The sequence below is a fragment of the Seriola aureovittata genome, chromosome 8 (genome assembly GCF_021018895.1).
Source record: "Seriola aureovittata isolate HTS-2021-v1 ecotype China chromosome 8, ASM2101889v1, whole genome shotgun sequence".
In the NCBI taxonomy this organism is placed as follows: Eukaryota; Metazoa; Chordata; class Actinopteri; order Carangiformes; family Carangidae; genus Seriola; species Seriola aureovittata.
This window is the reverse complement of record NC_079371.1, coordinates 11,565,687-11,582,156: the sequence shown is the minus strand read 5'-3', so window position 1 is coordinate 11,582,156 and position 16,470 is coordinate 11,565,687. Positions and strand designations below refer to the sequence as shown.

The 16,470-nt window shown below is 38.0% G+C and overlaps 2 protein-coding genes across 2 annotated transcripts; both read right to left on the bottom strand.

Moving 5' to 3' along the window:
* Positions 1-5,743: 5,743 nt before the first annotated feature.
* On the bottom strand, positions 5,744-9,664 carry vgll1 (vestigial like family member 1). Its single transcript, XM_056383185.1, has 4 exons — positions 9,439-9,664; positions 8,581-8,783; positions 8,123-8,482; positions 5,744-7,133 (listed from the first exon to the last, which is right to left on the bottom strand). The coding sequence occupies exons 2-4, from the start codon at positions 8,768-8,770 to the stop codon at positions 7,096-7,098; spliced, it is 588 nt and encodes a 195-aa protein (XP_056239160.1). The 5' UTR covers positions 8,771-8,783; positions 9,439-9,664; the 3' UTR covers positions 5,744-7,095.
* A 665-nt stretch (positions 9,665-10,329) lies between these two features.
* Positions 10,330-16,035, bottom strand: adgrg4a (adhesion G protein-coupled receptor G4a). The gene is made up of 12 exons (XM_056383284.1): positions 15,944-16,035; positions 15,644-15,809; positions 15,142-15,285; positions 14,151-14,288; positions 13,997-14,042; positions 13,683-13,786; positions 13,188-13,309; positions 12,660-12,928; positions 11,879-11,984; positions 11,355-11,635; positions 10,843-10,944; positions 10,330-10,715 (listed from the first exon to the last, which is right to left on the bottom strand). Exons 1-12 carry the CDS (start codon positions 15,994-15,996, stop codon positions 10,564-10,566), a joined length of 1,683 nt encoding a protein of 560 aa, XP_056239259.1. The 5' UTR covers positions 15,997-16,035; the 3' UTR covers positions 10,330-10,563.
* Positions 16,036-16,470: the final 435 nt, after the last annotated feature.

The window sequence follows — 16,470 nt, the reverse complement described above, 5'->3', positions numbered from 1 at the left end:
TTCAAGACACTGGGAGCTTAGCCCAGACCTTTGCAGGGGGGTCCAGGATCTGCATCACTGTTATTGACAACATTGATTGAACAGACTGGTTTAACATATGCTGTATAGGCTTATTTATTTAATCTGAGAAGATTGAATTGTTTTGTTTATCTTTTATTGCTTGATTAGTAACCGTGACGTATTCCCGTGGCTTCTGCATCAGTTTGAGTGACTTAGCGGACTGACCAATGAACACCAAGCTCTACCTACATGAATGACACTTCATTAGTTCCTACACCAACAGTCATCCCACCCTCTGTCTCTCTAAATACTGGTCAAACACAAATACACACAGAGTTTCTATGGCTCGACAGCAGGGTGATATCAAGCCCTGGCAAACTTTTTTTGCCCCTCAAATTACATTCGGGGCAAAGCTCTGAATGACCCTAATGATGCCACTGGCTGGAAGCATATATACACTTACTTCCTTATTGAGAAATTCTGTATCAGGCCTCGTGCCCCGACCACCACCGTTGCTAGATCAAGGTTGACCAGAGAAGAGCAGAGCATATGAAGTTGGTTAGTGGAAGAAACATCAGAGGGATTTAGCTTTACATGTCTGAGCCAAGTCAGACCCAGACTCAGACCCTGATGAGAAGTTTGTTGGCACCAAAACTGGCAACTAGCAGATGCATCAGAACAATAGGTGAAGTTAGCATCTTGTTTACATTAATGTTGTTTGTTAGCTTGTATATGACAGTGGCTGACACAGAGTTTTATATTCACAGAGATTTATGCTAATGCAAACCATTGCTCTCTGTACTGACAAGGTTACAGTTTATTTTGACGGGACTAGTTCCTTAGGATTGTGACGTATGAAACCCTGGCTGTCTGGAAATACTCAGCCATGGCATTGTTTGCTTATTTCGCTCATGATATGTTTTGTATTATATAAAAAACACCATATGCACATGTTAACAAGGTTAAACACTTGATTTTTATTGGAGGGGGGTTTTAAATTTGCAAAAACAACAGTATTGCCCTTTAATAACAGAGCAAAATGTCATACTATTGTTTTTCATTAGACCCAGATAAAAGGACTCAAACACTGGATAGAATTGTTCATCTGACACACCAAACACCCCCCTTCTTCTTCAGCCACAGATCAGCCTGATTATGCCTGACACAAGGGAGGAAGAGGGATTATGGATTCAAGCATGAGTGGCTACTGAATCCATGCCTGCCTCCTGGAGAAATGCAGATTGTCTGCTGTTCCTCCTCCACACCTTCTGTCAATCTTCTTTCTATATACAGTATCTCAAAAAATATACCGGAAAGATTTGTCAATTGTTAATAAGAAGTCCCTCCAATCCATACCTGCTATGTCTTCTTTCCTGATTCTGGCTTTGTTACACCACTGACTCCATGTGAGCCCTCTGAGCTCTGTAAGGCAAAGAGGAATAAACTGTTCTCCTAATAGGCACCTGCCTTTATTCTGATCTTGAGTTGGAAGACCGCAGGGTTTTGTTTCAGATATACTCTGGACTGTATTTTTACTCCTTTTTATCCATTTTTATATTTGTATGTGCACCAACATACATAACAAACTCAAACCTCTAGCAGCTAGAGTGAAGTATGATACTTACAGAGGTGATTCGGCCCCTTGAGGTGGGTCAAGGATGATGGTTCCTTGGTTCCCACACTGTCCTAATTGTTTTGTTTGGAATGCATTATCTCTATGATGCTGTCTGAAGTGAAGCTGAAAGAGCTGTATTTTCCAAGTGAATGTCATATGAGGATCATGGAGACTGTCCGTTTGACAAAGAGAAACTCTGACACGTGGCGAAGACAGCCAGGGACACAATGAACAAGACCTCTTTTAGAAGCCTCTCTCTTAACACTAAAGAAAGGAAATTCGATCCATTAGAGGCCTCATCTTACAGATTCCTTCAAAAGTTTTAACTAACCAGATTTGTATAAATGTAAAATGATTTAGCTGATAACAGTTGAAGCTGCTTATTAAATCAGAATCACTTTACTTTTCTTCTCCTGTTTAGTTGTTCTGTTACTTTTTTCGACAGTTTTAATCCTTTTTTTTATTTCAAGGACGCATGTTTCAATAATACATGTGCTGTGGCTTTGAAATGACGAAACAAAAACGTTACTAATCAAAAAGACTAGTTTCTATACAGCTGATGTAACTCTGATTTAATCTGTTTGCAAGAAACCTGAGAATCATACATCCACTTTGGAGGAAGCAATGAGGAATGTAGTTCACGTAAACTGTAGCATGAACCATGCAGTTTACCCCTTTTTTTTTTATAGATTTAAACATTACCATCTAGAGATTAAAGATTAAATGTGCATTCAATAAGAGTTCTTTAAATACAAGATCAGTCCTTACCATAACGTAAAGAACATAAGCGATCTAGAAGGAGAGAAATTTGAAAGGGATTTAGCTGTATCCCCTCTGAAGACAAAGTTCAACTGAGGGATTTTCCTCCGCATTTGCAACAGAACAAATTCAATCTGAATACATATTAGTTTAAGAAGAGGATCCAGTTATCCAGTTGCTTTGAAAAAGGGAGAAAAGGAGACACAAATCCAACAACAAAGACCAATACTAATTTTTGATATTTTACCAATTGTCAAGTTTCTAACCTTTTAAAGATTTAAATAATTCAACAATTCACTAAGAATATTCTATCTGCAACACTGGTAGAAATACCAAAAACAACTCACCGTGATTTTTTCCTAGCTCTTAAGCTGTTTGTGCAAAGATCATATGAAATATCATCAAAGACATTCTGAGAAAATCAACAGAAAGATATTGACTATACTGAAGGAAAGGTTAGAGAGTGGGAAGATCAATTAAAGAACTCTGAGAATTAAATAATCTCAGAATACCTAAAAAGACACAGCTAAGGTTCAGCTACTGACTGATTATATCACTGGATTGTTTTGTCAAGCTGATATTGTCTGAGTTGGGTCTTAATGACGCTGGTGTAATTGGATTGAGCAGGAAAACAAGTCCTGTTTTGTGTTAATTATGCCAGTTAATGGTGGTGTCTTGAAGACCACTGTATGTTAAATACCATCTTCAGTAAGTTTTCAGTGGTGAAATGACAAATTACCATATGAATAGTGACCATACTGAAATTCTGGGGAAGTTTGTACTATCATACATATTCATATTCATATTAGACAGTTTCTGCATAATAGAGGCATTTAAGGACAATGAAACATTATGTGCATCATTTTATATTTGCAAGCAATGTAACCTAACTCCTATTTTTTTTTTCAAGTTACTGAAATTAACATCGTGCAATGCTTTCACAAGATAAAACCGAATGGAAGCCCTTATCTCATAATTATGACTTAGTATCTCATGATTACAAGAAAAGATCTCATAATTATGAGAAAAGGTTAATTTGGTTATCAATCTTTGCTATTTGAGAAGACTGAGGAATTATGGAGCTACTTGATTTAATCTGCTTCTCTTTCCCTCTCGGTTTAAGATGGTGGGAAGTATTAATGTCACTGAGGATGGTATTAGAATTATTTGGCAAGTTGTTTCTTTTTATACGGAAAAGCATTGCATTCACAGAAGAAAAATCTTGTAATTACTATTTTATAATTGCACAAAAAGATTTCACAAATACAAGCTCCTTAATCCTAATGATCCTAATTATGAGAAAACTATCTCATAATTATGAGATAATGTAGAATTAAGGTTGCAGAAATAGGAACACTTCAGATCTCTCCAGTATCGCTGTCAGTACATCCAATGGTAACTAATAAAAAGTAACTGTTAATAGCTCATTTGGCTTAATTAATTTTCCAAAATGTAAACAAATATAGGCAAAAAAAAATTGTTGTTGCCCACAACAGTGCAACTCACTGAATCTGTGGCAACATTATATACTACTTCCTGTTTCTGGTAAAAGTTTACAACTACTACTGTCTCAACCCAGGGAGTCAGAGATGAAGTCAAGGTGAAGAATCAACACCTCTATTAAACAGTTTGAACAAAACTGAACATTATGACCATCATGAAGCAGGATTCATTGCAGAACTGTTAGTTTTAGCTAGATGTACCTAATAAGCTGCCAACTTGGGATATAGGAGAAGTGTATATAGACTATATAAGCATCATGCACGTATGCTTTTGTGCTTCATTTTTGCCAACAAATGTGTTATGAGTATGTCCGATTCCAACCAGTGACAATAGCTTAGATAGTTCCAAGCGCTGGCATTGTCCCATTGTAACACAGGCATTGTTTAAATGCTAAAGCCTGATTTTGAGATGCTTGGCCCCTGGACACAGACACATGAAAGGCCTCCTATTCCACCAGTGTCTGCACCTGGACGAGAGTCCATGAGCCCTCTGGAACACTGCCCAATAAGCCCATTTGGTAACCCACCCATGGTTTATGCAGTACCAGATGGGAAGAAACTAATATTAGCACAACACCATCAATAATCCACCCTCGTCATATGGAGACAGATTCTCCTCCATCCGAGGCCATAATTGGTGTCTGCAGTTAGATGTGGATACTGTTGTCATGCTGCATGACAAACAATTAAAAAGAACCAGTTGGTGAACTGACACTAAACATATCAGACTCATCGACTTATGATGTGTCACACATGGATAATCCCTGCGTCATCATGATCAGAAATGAATAAGAAGGAGGTAGAAACGGTCGAAGGTAAAAACAAAGATTAGTATTTCAGTAGTAAATCTCTCTTTTCAAGCACATGAATTTAAAAACTCTTCATTGGTTCACCAAAATTAAACATCTCAAATTTGCTTGGGTCAAAATTTTATACAGACATTCATGGTGAGCAGACATGGAGTCCCTTTACCGATCTGATCAGCGCGTTCCTCTTCAATTCAATTAGATTAGTGCAAAACTCCAAATACTTACAAAACTAATAACATTGGCCTCAGCTATACTTTGTGTTCCCTGCTGATTAGATCATGTTAGCACGCCAACATGTGAAACTAAGATGGTGAACATAGTAAACATTACACCTGTCATTGTCACCATTGTCATTGTGAGCATGTTAGTGTGCTAATTATAGCATTTAGTTCAAAGCACCGCTCTGCTGCTATGGCTGTAGGCCATTAACCTTGCTAACAAGATGTGATTATGTTAAAATGAGCAGTATGCTGCTAGACCAGACTTTACTACATCATGACCTACTTTCAATCCTAACTTTCTCTTATCTGAAGTCAGAAAAACTTCAACTATCTTAACACCTTTGAAAAATTTTCCTCTGGTTGTGGAACTCTAATAAATCTTCTCGGCGAAGCCAAAGGTAAAGCTGTCATTGACAGAGCCTAACTCAAGGTGTGAAGATAATAATGACAACACACTAACAAATCTCCACTTACATACACCCACTGTAGTCACCACAGATTCAGTTAGGGTACTCTCGCAACATCTTCTTGTGGGTCACTAAATGAAATAGGTCATGTGGATGTGTAAAGTGGTAAAAGCACAAACAGATGAATGGAGCTGAGAAAACTTGGGGTGGTGATGATGATGAACAGAGTGTGTCCTGAAAAACCTGTTTCTGTATAGACTCATTTGCAGCCTGACACTTTCTGTTGAGTCTAATGCAGCTGTGGTGAGTTCACTCCGCACAGCTGCAAATATCAATTCAACTATAACATAACCACAAATCTACACCTGTACCTGGGATGGAGTTTGGAAGACAAACTTGACTGTCAATTATAGAGATCTTCAACAATGAATAAATCCAAGATATGAAATATTTTATTTCTCAATGCAATTTTTCATAAAGTGTTTGTCTGTCAATCAAGACAAACAGAGCAGAGCCAGATACAGTATGTAACTGGCTGTCTGTTCATTCAGATCAAAGCATTTAGTAAATGTTCAGTGTTTGTGTTGATTCAGAAGACGATTCATTCCTATCATTTCACTTATGTATTTTAGTTTTGAACACCTTTGATTTCCACAATATCAGTAAGTAAAGGTAAAGATAAATTGATTGTATGCAGTGGCAGGAGAAGGATTCAAATCATTTTACTTAATTAAAAAGAAATAAACACGATGTAAAAATACTCCTTTACAAGTAAAAGCCTCACATTCACAATTGTACTACTCTAAAGTAAGTAGTATTCATTATGCAGAATAGCCGCTGTCAGTGATATATTATTATATTTTTGGAGAGTAGAATGTACAATATTTACCTCTGAAATATAGTGAAGTTTAAGTGTAAAGAAGCATAAAATGGAAGTATGCCAAAATTATACCTAAGCTCTATACTTGAGTAAATGTACCTGGTTACCTCCCATCACTGATCATATGTCTTCATGTCTTGGTAAATCAAAAATCGTATACAACACATCATTGAGATAGTAGTATCAATCTTGCCATCAGGTGTCACTATTGTTCACTTTGTGTGGTTTGCTGTCTGATGCACAGTTCTTTACAAAGCCATTTTGATACTGTTTTACATTAGATGCATTTCACATGTCTTATATATATTATATTGTCTACTCAGATATTGAAGTTTGTTTGTATATGATTCCATTTTTGTAAAGCACACAACACTTTTCAAAGAGACCTTAAACTGAAGATTACAGAACACAAGTCATTGAAATTACACTATCATCATCATCACAATTAAACTCATCTAAGTAAACTCCAGACGGATATTAACATCAATATTTATACGCTCAACAGGCTCACAATGTAATAATGTAATACTGGTCTATTTACTGGTGTAGGCCCGTTAAGAGAAGTGCCTGATAAAGACACAAGAAAATCTCCTTCATCCAATTCCACTGCAAAGGGAGCAACAGCATATACAGTGCTCGGAGATCTACGAGAGGAATGACAGAGTTGAAGAACAGGTTTGTGAGAGACCGTTTCCTTTCAGAACGGCTGTTCCAGTTAAGCGCATGCTGACGCACTGAGGTCATTTCACTGAGAAATGGAGAGAGTGGGGAAGGAAATGAAAGCGCTGCTGTTTCTTCTTTTTGAGTTCTCAGAGGACTGTTTGACGAGAAAACATCTAACAGCTAACCGATGGAACAGCTGGTATAACTGATGTTGTGTACACTGTGTGGTCTTTCTCTCTTCAATACCAGTACAGGTCCTTCTTGTCCATGCGCCGTTCTGTCAGAGAGGAGACAAAATGTCAATGATTGCTAAGCAAGTTACAAAGGTTACCGACAAGGAAATCAGGAACTAATTGGTTATTAACCAATTCTAAAAGAACTCTGAATATAATAGGTGGTCTGCTGTCCACCTGATGATTAGCGCCTACATATCTGTAAACCCCCATACTGACCACTTTCTACTTCCACTAAATAACTCTGCATCAGGTGCAAAATGACCCGTAATTGCTGCTTTCAAGTAAAGAAGTAGTGCATCATACCTACTCTCTGCGAGTGCATCATGACCAACTAATGAATATGAATGTTAATGTGAATGTGCTCTGGATTTCTTTTTTTTAATTACACTTTAGCTTTCTCTCAAGTATCTTAAAATGCTCAAACTCAGCTGGTAGCTACTTATCTGTTGAGTAATAAGATAATTGTATTTTCTTTAGAGGGACAAATAAATAGAAACACATACTTAACATAATAAGGAAGAAAAATTGGTGACATGCCATTTAGTAATTGATCAGGAGTTCCCCTTAGGCACTTGTTAACATATTTTCATTAGTTCCTAACCAAGACAAGCCTTATGGCATCAGCAGGGCTGTTTGGCTTTGGAGATCTCCTCCAGAACCACAGAGGACAAATGATTGTTTTTTAGTACTCCCCCTTGACTGATGTGAAAAACGTGTGCACAGCATGTGGACTACTTTAACCAGGATAATTTAATTATCCTGTTTAAAGGGAAAAGTTGTTTGTGTGTAGATCCTCAGCTATATAATGATTAGATACTTACCATTGGCATAGTAATTAACACTCAGTTTTTAGTAACTAATTATTAAATTTTATATAATTATTGATTCACAGGTAGAGGAACTCCTTGATTTGTTGCTTTCTCAAACTACTCAGGATCTAAAGTGTTATCTATCTGAGGTCCAGGTATTTTCATTTCACTGGTTGGAAAGTTTTTTTCCTTAGATGCTGTATTCTAGCTGCAGTGCTTACCAGGTTCAAATCCTACAGCTGGGTCCACAGACTCTCTAAACCCTTGAGGCACCGTCCAGCTGGGAATCAGTTCTGGCTTGGAGCTGGATGCCATGCTGGGTCCCATCTCACCCCTGTCACTATGCAGCAGGTTGAGCAGGGATGTGGCGTATTGCTGTCCAGTAACACTCAACCCTTCTGGCGACAGGGAGTATGCAATAGATGGCAAACCCGGGCCCTGTCCTGCCCTGGCAGCGAGCGAGTGCCATGGGCCAGGAGTGTTGTCTGCAGGGCCGAAGTTTAGAAGGTGTCCTGGTACAGGAGGGGGCTGTGACTCTGTGTAAGAGTTCACAGCGAGGCCCTGACAAGGGCTGTTGTCTTCTGCAGCAGACAAAGAAAGAAGCCATGTAGTGAAGATGACGGATATTGTTTGTGTTGTTAGTCAGGTACATCATACACTGTTGATTTTATATGCTTACCCAATTTAATAGTTTTATGGAATTTCTTTGCCTTTGCTCCGGGAGCCATGGCCTTGTAGTCTTTACTGAGAGCTCGGGTGAAGTGCGCATCCACCATGCTCTTGGTGTCCCCCTGGAAATAAGTCAGGATGACGCACCGAGAATGCTCCTCCACCTTCACAGCTCTCTGAGTTTCTGTTCTATCCTCCATGGGTCAGTCGTGACTGAAAACAGTGTAAACAAGACTCAAAACAAACAAAACTCTTCTTAGTTGGATTAAATTCCCTCCTTATCTGTTTATCAGAGGTATTTTCAACTTAATTTGCTCTGGATGATTCACAGTTTCCCATAAACTGTCCAAACATTTTAGACAAACACAAACAGTAAGGGTACAGAGGACACAGTTCATTTCATAATACATTTTATGACTCAGAAATTGTGTCTTTCAGTAACATCTTACAGCCACAGTGCACAGGAACCTCCTCAATGGAAAGTGAGTTTGTATAATAAGCTTAGAGATAACAACATTTGCATGAATTTACTTTGTAATCTGTGAAAAATGAGCTGTGGCATCTGGTTAGATATTTAAACATCCAAAAATAAGAAATAATATATATATATATATGAGGGTTTGCACAGGATGTTTGAATGAGTTACTGAAATGAGTTATGAATGTTTTCTTTTTTGGGGGGGGGGGGGGATTTCATCAACCAGTGGAATTAAAATCTACATGTATACGAAGCAGTGAACATGTAGTCAGATAAAGAGAATGTTTAAAACCTGTTAACTTCTAACCTGACTTGTGAATCAAGAACCAAATGATTGCATCGTTATTGTTTGATGTACACATTCATATTTTAAGGAACTAGCTTCCCTTACCTGACCTGATGATTGACCAAAGATAACCGGGGAGTACGTCCTTGCATTGACTGGTTCATCAAAGCATAGATGAGCAGCGTCCAGAATTGTTGGAGAAAATGTCGCCTGGTTTCAGCTTAAACATCAGAGTCATCGATTAGATTCGAAGACCCGACATCAGTTGCCGCTCCTTTCTTCCTTTACACTAGAAAACATTTCACTCAAAGATCCTTCAAACTCACTTGATGTGTTGAACTGGGAGGGCGTGATGGGCAAAGACAGCTATGAACAGAATGCCATCCAGCAAGTTCCTCCAGAACATGAATGACACATTATTAAAACATTCCTCTCTCTAAAAGTTGTAGACAGTTTACCAGCAGCTCTACAGTGACTTGTTGAGATGTATGAGGCCAAATTTCATGTTATGGTTATATAAAATCAACATCATGGGTATTAGAGTGTAAAGTAAAACATCTTTAGCTGTAATATAATATATAACATGAACATGTTACATCATACAGGTTTTTACGAATTACACGCATCAGAGTGCAAAGTTTTAAACTCACATTTAACTGTGTTGTTGTCTTCTTCTTCCTGTACTTGTATTTTACCTAGTATGATTATCTTGTTTTATCTACTCTGCATGTTATGCACGTTTTATTTATAATTGTCCCACACAGCAGCTGAAGACGACTCTACTTCAGCTCCTGGTTCAGGTACAGAGGATACCACAAGAAATAATCTTGCTGGTACATTAACAATACATTACTAAAGGTAAATTACTATGTCTTAGCTTACAACAAACTGCCCCCATGTATAATTTAGTTATAATGATTAAGATGATAGTTTAAACTAATAGAATTCAAAATTAAGAAAACTACACACAACAAACGACAAGTGCAGTCAGTCAGCTTTACTTTGAGTGTTTCAGTGGGTGTATTTAATTAGCAGAAAAAGACCTGCAGCCCAGGTACAAACACAGTGCATAAGGGTTATAATTGCATATGTTCGCTGGTTCTATGAATTCTTCAATGTGTATCTGCTGCCACACAGGGTCCCCAAACTTATTCTGCTTAGGGCCCCAGATGTACAGGGTCGGCCCAGCTGGGAGGGAGAGCACTACAGAATGACACATACAGAGGCGACTCATGCCCCCTGGTGGTGGTGATTTGGTGCTGATCCTGTGGAAGAGTCGGAGACCTTCCTGACGGTGGACGTGTCGTCAGAAGCAACTGAGTCAGAGTTAACAAGATTCTTCTTTTTGCTGCGACCACCCACTGTTACGGAGCGGCTCCAGTCTGACACACAGGGAGCAGAAAAGAGAAAACAATGTGTCATACACTGTTGAAGTACTTCTCGCCACCATGGGGCATTATACTGTAATACCGTATGATCACCAGCATTGCTCTGCTTTACAACAGGTACCTGAGTTATCACTGAGTCTGACACGTCCACAGCACAAGTGGATTCTCCACTGTTTCCTCACATTTTCCTTCATCAAACAGTGGAACAAAAAAACAAAGAAACCTGGGACACAAGAGCAGAAATAGTAGACAGTCTTCGGTTATTTTATCACTTCTTTTTTATATATATATATATAAGCATAGCAGTTCTGTTATTATTTTTTGTGTTTCTTTAAGCACTTGTTTTTATTTCATAGTTTCATGATAATATATTACTGTTAACAACACGCTTTAAAGTGCAGTTTTCTCCGCATTTTGTCAAAAAAAACAACAACTCATAATTATGCTGCTATATGAGTTGAAGAAAAAGGATTTTATAACCAAGGTCATAAATTGTAAATGCGTGTAAAGCATGGTGATAAATGTCCAAACAATCATGTGAACAACATGACATGTGAACAAATTAGAAGAAAGAAAAAAAAAAAACTGAGACTAAACATTTCCAATTTAATAATGACTACAGCTCTTTTTTACCCTGGAAAGTGTTGAAGATGGAGAACAGGTACATCAGGACCACTTTGCCTGGCCCAAAGGAAAACAAGCCCATTGACCACGTCAGGCCTAATAGGACAGTGAGACTAGCCACTGCCCTCAAGTCCTGCAGAGAGCTGCGGCTGTTTGCTGAGGATTTATTGGCCGCCATCTGTCTGATCTGAATCAGAACCACGATGAACACAGAGATGTTGCACAACAGGATCAGAAGAACAAATGCCACCACCGTCACATAGAAGAAGACGTCATTCTGCAGCCAGCAGCTGGAGGTAGGAAGACAGTCATGTAATTTACACTGGGATTTATGATGAATGCCATCAACTATATTTCTTCTTTGTCTTTGTCTTTTTTTTTTGCTTGTTGTTGTTTGATGAAATTTTCTCAATATCCATGGTAGATTTTATATGATATGATCTCACAATTTGTATCACACAATTTAGACATAATGCTCTCAAAACAGAGATGGCCTTTTCTGATTTTGACTAAAGCCCAGTGCTTGTTCTTACAATAGGTCAGGGGATTGAAGCATGACTGCAGCCTCCTCAGCCACGGTGTTGCCGTAGGCATCTTTATCTATAGCCAGCACCAGGCTGACTATGACCAGAGGAATACCTGTGAAAACACACACAAAAACTTCTGGTTCATTCTGCTCACTCAGATCAGACTTAACTATTCCCACACTGTGAAAGAAATAAAATTCCTAAATATTTTTATATTTTAATAAGAAGAAATGCAAATCAGCAATTTTAAAAACTTAAATCCCCAAACTCACTGTTCATGTCAAACTCTTGGATCATGTCAAACTCCATGGTTATGCTTTATTTCATAGGTCTATAAGTTCCTAATCATTTCGAAAAGCTTCCTGAAAAGAACTATGTCATTTGTAAAGTGTGGGTAAAATAGACATTGTTGTATTTGTACACTTCAGGTCAATGAACTTAAAAATGTATTTCTATTGTATAACCCAGAGAGTCTTAACTGAAAATGCATACATGTGAAACTTGTCTACAGGCAAGGATAAAATTCAACATAAATGGAGAGTAACATTGGTAACGATAAATGAGTGATGAAAAAACGTTTACTTGTGTGTAAGTGAAGCTCTTATTTCAAGGATATTCCTCCTTTCCCTATAATTATTACTAAATTAAATAGCTATTTTCAGGATACTTATAACTGATATTATTGGGAAATGATTCTGAAGTCATAAAACACAGTCCCCATCCCAATCAGCCAATCAAAGCCAACGGACCCTGGACTTTTGCTTCTTCAGTAGGAGTTCTCTCTTACCCCATCCTACAGCGCAGAATTTGTGAATGTAAGAAGGAACATAGATGTTGAAGACTTTGACCAGGGCGAGGTACATGTGCACAGCCTCCAGGCCCATCCAGGTGAAAGAAGCCAGCATGAAGTAGTGCAGCGATGCCGCAGTAGCGATGCACAGACCATAGTTGGAGAAGGATGAGAGCCAAGCATCAAGAAGGAAGATCATGTTCAAGCCCAGCAGGGCAGCTGACAGGTTGATGAGGATCTTAGATGGGTAGTCCCGACGCAGCTTCCTGAAGCGTACACGAGATAAAGATTGAGAGACTCAGTGATAGAAAGATGAATGAAAAGTCTTATTAGAAGCTTCAAGGGTTTATGACCACTATTTATAGTATTTTAATTATAATTAACAAATACTATTTTTTTTCTGGAGTGTCATGATGATTTCAAGATTTCGCTCATATATCAATATATATACAATCCTCCTCCAGCCTCTTATGATGGGTTTCAACATGATAAGTCACTACGTTAGTGTCATTGTATGTGACTTACTCAAATGCGAGGTAGGTGATTAGAGTGATGCCCAGAAAGATGGAGGATATACCACAACCAAGATATGAAATCACAGTCAGAATCTTACTGTCTGCCTCACCGATGGGGGTTCTAGACACATCCTGAAACACAATATACCGACAGGGCAAAACTTATATTTGAAATCAGTATTTGTCAAATTTTAACATTTCCATTATTAGCATCCCCTGGTGGTAGTATATATATATATATAAAAATGACATTATGGCAAGCAGCAGTTCAAGCTGTCAACTTGAATGATGATAATTATTTGAAAAATAATTATGATGGTCTAAGTTTTTAACTTTTAAGTTTTTACATTTAAAAAAACTCACATTGTGGCTTTAACATCATCATCTTGCATCAATGGCAGAAAAAAAGCAGTAACCAACTGACTACACTGTACACATTATGTTGGCGCTTGAGGAGGTTGTTTGTTCCCTGGTTTAATTTATAAAAAGCCGACCAATGACTCACCAGGAGCACAGCGAAATGTGTGAGGTGATCACAGTGACAGCTGGTCTGATAAGAAGAAACACTGTGGGTTTTACACCCTTTGTTGTTCCAACCACCCTGCCCACCTGACACACACACACACACACACACACACACACACACACACGCCGATTAAAAACACACACAATGTTTGATTATAGACTCAGAAGGTTACGGTCCTTTACTGATTCATGTCACTGGTTCCCTAAAAAGGTCTACAAGACTCAGCTACTGTAAATCATCTAAATGAAACTGTAAAGATATAAAATGTATAAAATACTTAATGCTCAACTCACTGTTCTTCAGGAAATCCCAAAACATACATTCTACATTGTCTTCTGGCTGTAAAAAAGAAAAAAAAAGAAGAAGAAAAAAAGGGAAATTTCAAAACCTTTCTTCTTACTGATGAACTGAGCAGCGCAGTACAGTATAGATACAGTAATTTCCCACCTGTTTGGGTGTTAGATGACTGAGGGTCACCACCACTCGATCCTTCAGGTTGCTGACATGACTGTTATTGATACTGGCAGATACTATGTAGGAGTTCAATGTCCAGCTGCTCTCTGTTGAATTGGTTGTATATGGGTCCTGGTCACAGTTAAGAAATGGTTACATTAGCTGTGGCAGGAATATAAAGTACAGTACATAAGCAGTGGTAGCAATGTTGTGTTCAGGTCATTGATCAACAAAATATGCTACAGAGAGAGCAGATTTGTCATATTTAAAGTACTGATTTATTTAAGTTAAGTTATGGTTTTAACAGAAAATACAATCAGTATAATACTACATTTGTTGGTATAATTTTACATTTTACATCAAATATGCTTATTCACTTTCTTGCTGAAAGTTGGATGGAAAGACCAATACCAATCTCGTGTGTGTGCGGCTAATGTGAAGTTATCCATCCTGCAACCGGTTAGCTTAGCTAGCTTAGCTTAGCATAGAGACCACAAACAAGAGCTAGCCTGGATCTGTCCAAAGGTAACAAAATCTACCCGTTGTATCTTATTTGTTGAATCAAGTTTTTCATTGGATACCTGACAACCATAGTAAGTCATTGCACCCCGATAAGAAATAGTCACACCCACATAACCTCCAGTAAAACCAAAAATTAAAGTGAAAAATGTTTCACTTTGGTTTTTAGAGAAAGGTTAAACAAACCATTTATAATGTATCAATTATTGAGCTTAAGAGGTGCTGGCTATAGTTTCATATTTATCCCACAGTCATGAGCACGGTATCAATCCTCTCATCTAACTTCAGGAAAGAAAGTGAATACTCCTCCAACTGTTGAATTAAAATGTCACAGTCATAAGCATAATGTGGTCTACATATAATGTTGTAGTTTCTTCAGTCTTTCTCTCAAAGAATAGGAAGTAAAAGACAATAACAAATGAACAAGATGTCAAACAATAACAAAAGAAGAGTTAAATGAGGGTACCTGAAAAAGATCATCTGTCCCATAGAACTGAAACTGAACACGAGTTGTATTTCCTTTAAAAAAGTTGTGGAGCGCAGAGGGCAGAGAGATAGTTGCATCTGTGTCTGGGAGTGGTTTACTCACAAAGCTCTGGTTTACAAAAGTCTGAAAAACAAAAATAATAATTCTGATGATAATACTTAGGAATCACACTGCCACATGGTATTTATAACATTTGTCTCCTCTGTCAAAAATGGTGTGTCAAATCTAAATCTGGAAATGTAGGCTGCTTTTTGTTGACTACCAGATTTTCCATTTTTGTCATTTGCTTCCTCATTGAAGTTTAATGAGCCATGAATGCTTGAAGCAACGTCTGTTCATTAACGCAATTTCCCTATTGTTCAAGGACATTAATGCAACATAAGTTGTCCTCAAATGGCCAAGTGGAACAAGATCTCACCTTTGCAGTTCACATATACAGCTCATTAGTAAAATTTGTGTCATCACATTCATAATGTCTTACATTTGGAATCAGGAGAGATGAATCGAAGGAGACGCCAAAGGTGAGGCCAGTGAATCCATCTGAGTCTGTGTTGATCATGGAAAGTGCCAGTGAGGGAGCTGTTAAAGTTACAGATTCACCTAGGAAGTCCATATTGTTCCCCATTTTATCTGTAAGATTAAGGACACTGTTGCCAGGGACAACAGACAGAAAGATTAACAAGAAAATAAGTGTAGAAAAGAAAAATCTTGCATACGAGTTTAGAAGTTTTTGTTCGTATTTACTGACACAAACCAGACACCCACTTCCCTCTATACTTACATGTTAGCCACTGGTGTTACGTTGGTTTTGGAAAGCAGGATATCACCAATCATAGTGACAATGTTAGCACCAACAGCAGGTTTGATGATGCTGATATCAACCACTTCATTGAGCTTATCCACCACTGAATTCAGCTCAGAGGAAGAGAGCTCTGCACATTCACCTAACTGGACATCCACAAGGTTCTGAATTATGTCCACAACCTCAGCTGCGTTACCTAGAAATCAATAATGTCATAGATTCATTTTGTTGTGTTTTGCCATGTTGCCATGTTATGGTTTTATTTAGATGCAAGAATAAAACATGAGGAGTTTAGTAGCTTTTAATAGCTTTGGTAAATGCTGTTTCAGAAACTGCAATTTCTTTTTATACAGTAAGCCATTATAAGTAATGGTAATTAACCAGACTGTATGTCACTAATGCTCTTACCAGTAGTGACTGTGATATTGTCAATGTCTGAAATGGTCACCATTTGGTTGCAGTTTGTCATATCAGGCTTGGCCCAGCTGGTCATGTCAGTTTCAATG

What these genes read in the sequence shown, in the direction of transcription:
- adgrg4a (XM_056383284.1), bottom strand. Translation starts at nt 15,996, where the DNA reads ATGATTGGTGATATCCTGCTTTCCAAAACCAACGTAACACCAGTGGCT. An exon ending in CATCTCTCCTGATTCCAAAT is followed by an intron (nt 15,286 to 15,643) that starts GTAAGACATTAT and finishes TTTGTTTTTCAG; the next exon opens with ACTTTTGTAAACCAGAGCTT. An exon ending in ATCACCTACCTCGCATTTGA is followed by an intron (nt 12,929 to 13,187) that starts GTAAGTCACATA and finishes TGTACGCTTCAG; the next exon opens with GAAGCTGCGTCGGGACTACC.
- vgll1 (XM_056383185.1), bottom strand. Translation starts at nt 8,770, where the DNA reads ATGGAGGATAGAACAGAAACTCAGAGAGCTGTGAAGGTGGAGGAGCAT. An exon ending in CCATAAAACTATTAAATTGG is followed by an intron (nt 8,483 to 8,580) that starts GTAAGCATATAA and finishes TGTCTGCTGCAG; the next exon opens with AAGACAACAGCCCTTGTCAG. An exon ending in AGCTGTAGGATTTGAACCTG is followed by an intron (nt 7,134 to 8,122) that starts GTAAGCACTGCA and finishes CCTCTCTGACAG; the next exon opens with AACGGCGCATGGACAAGAAG.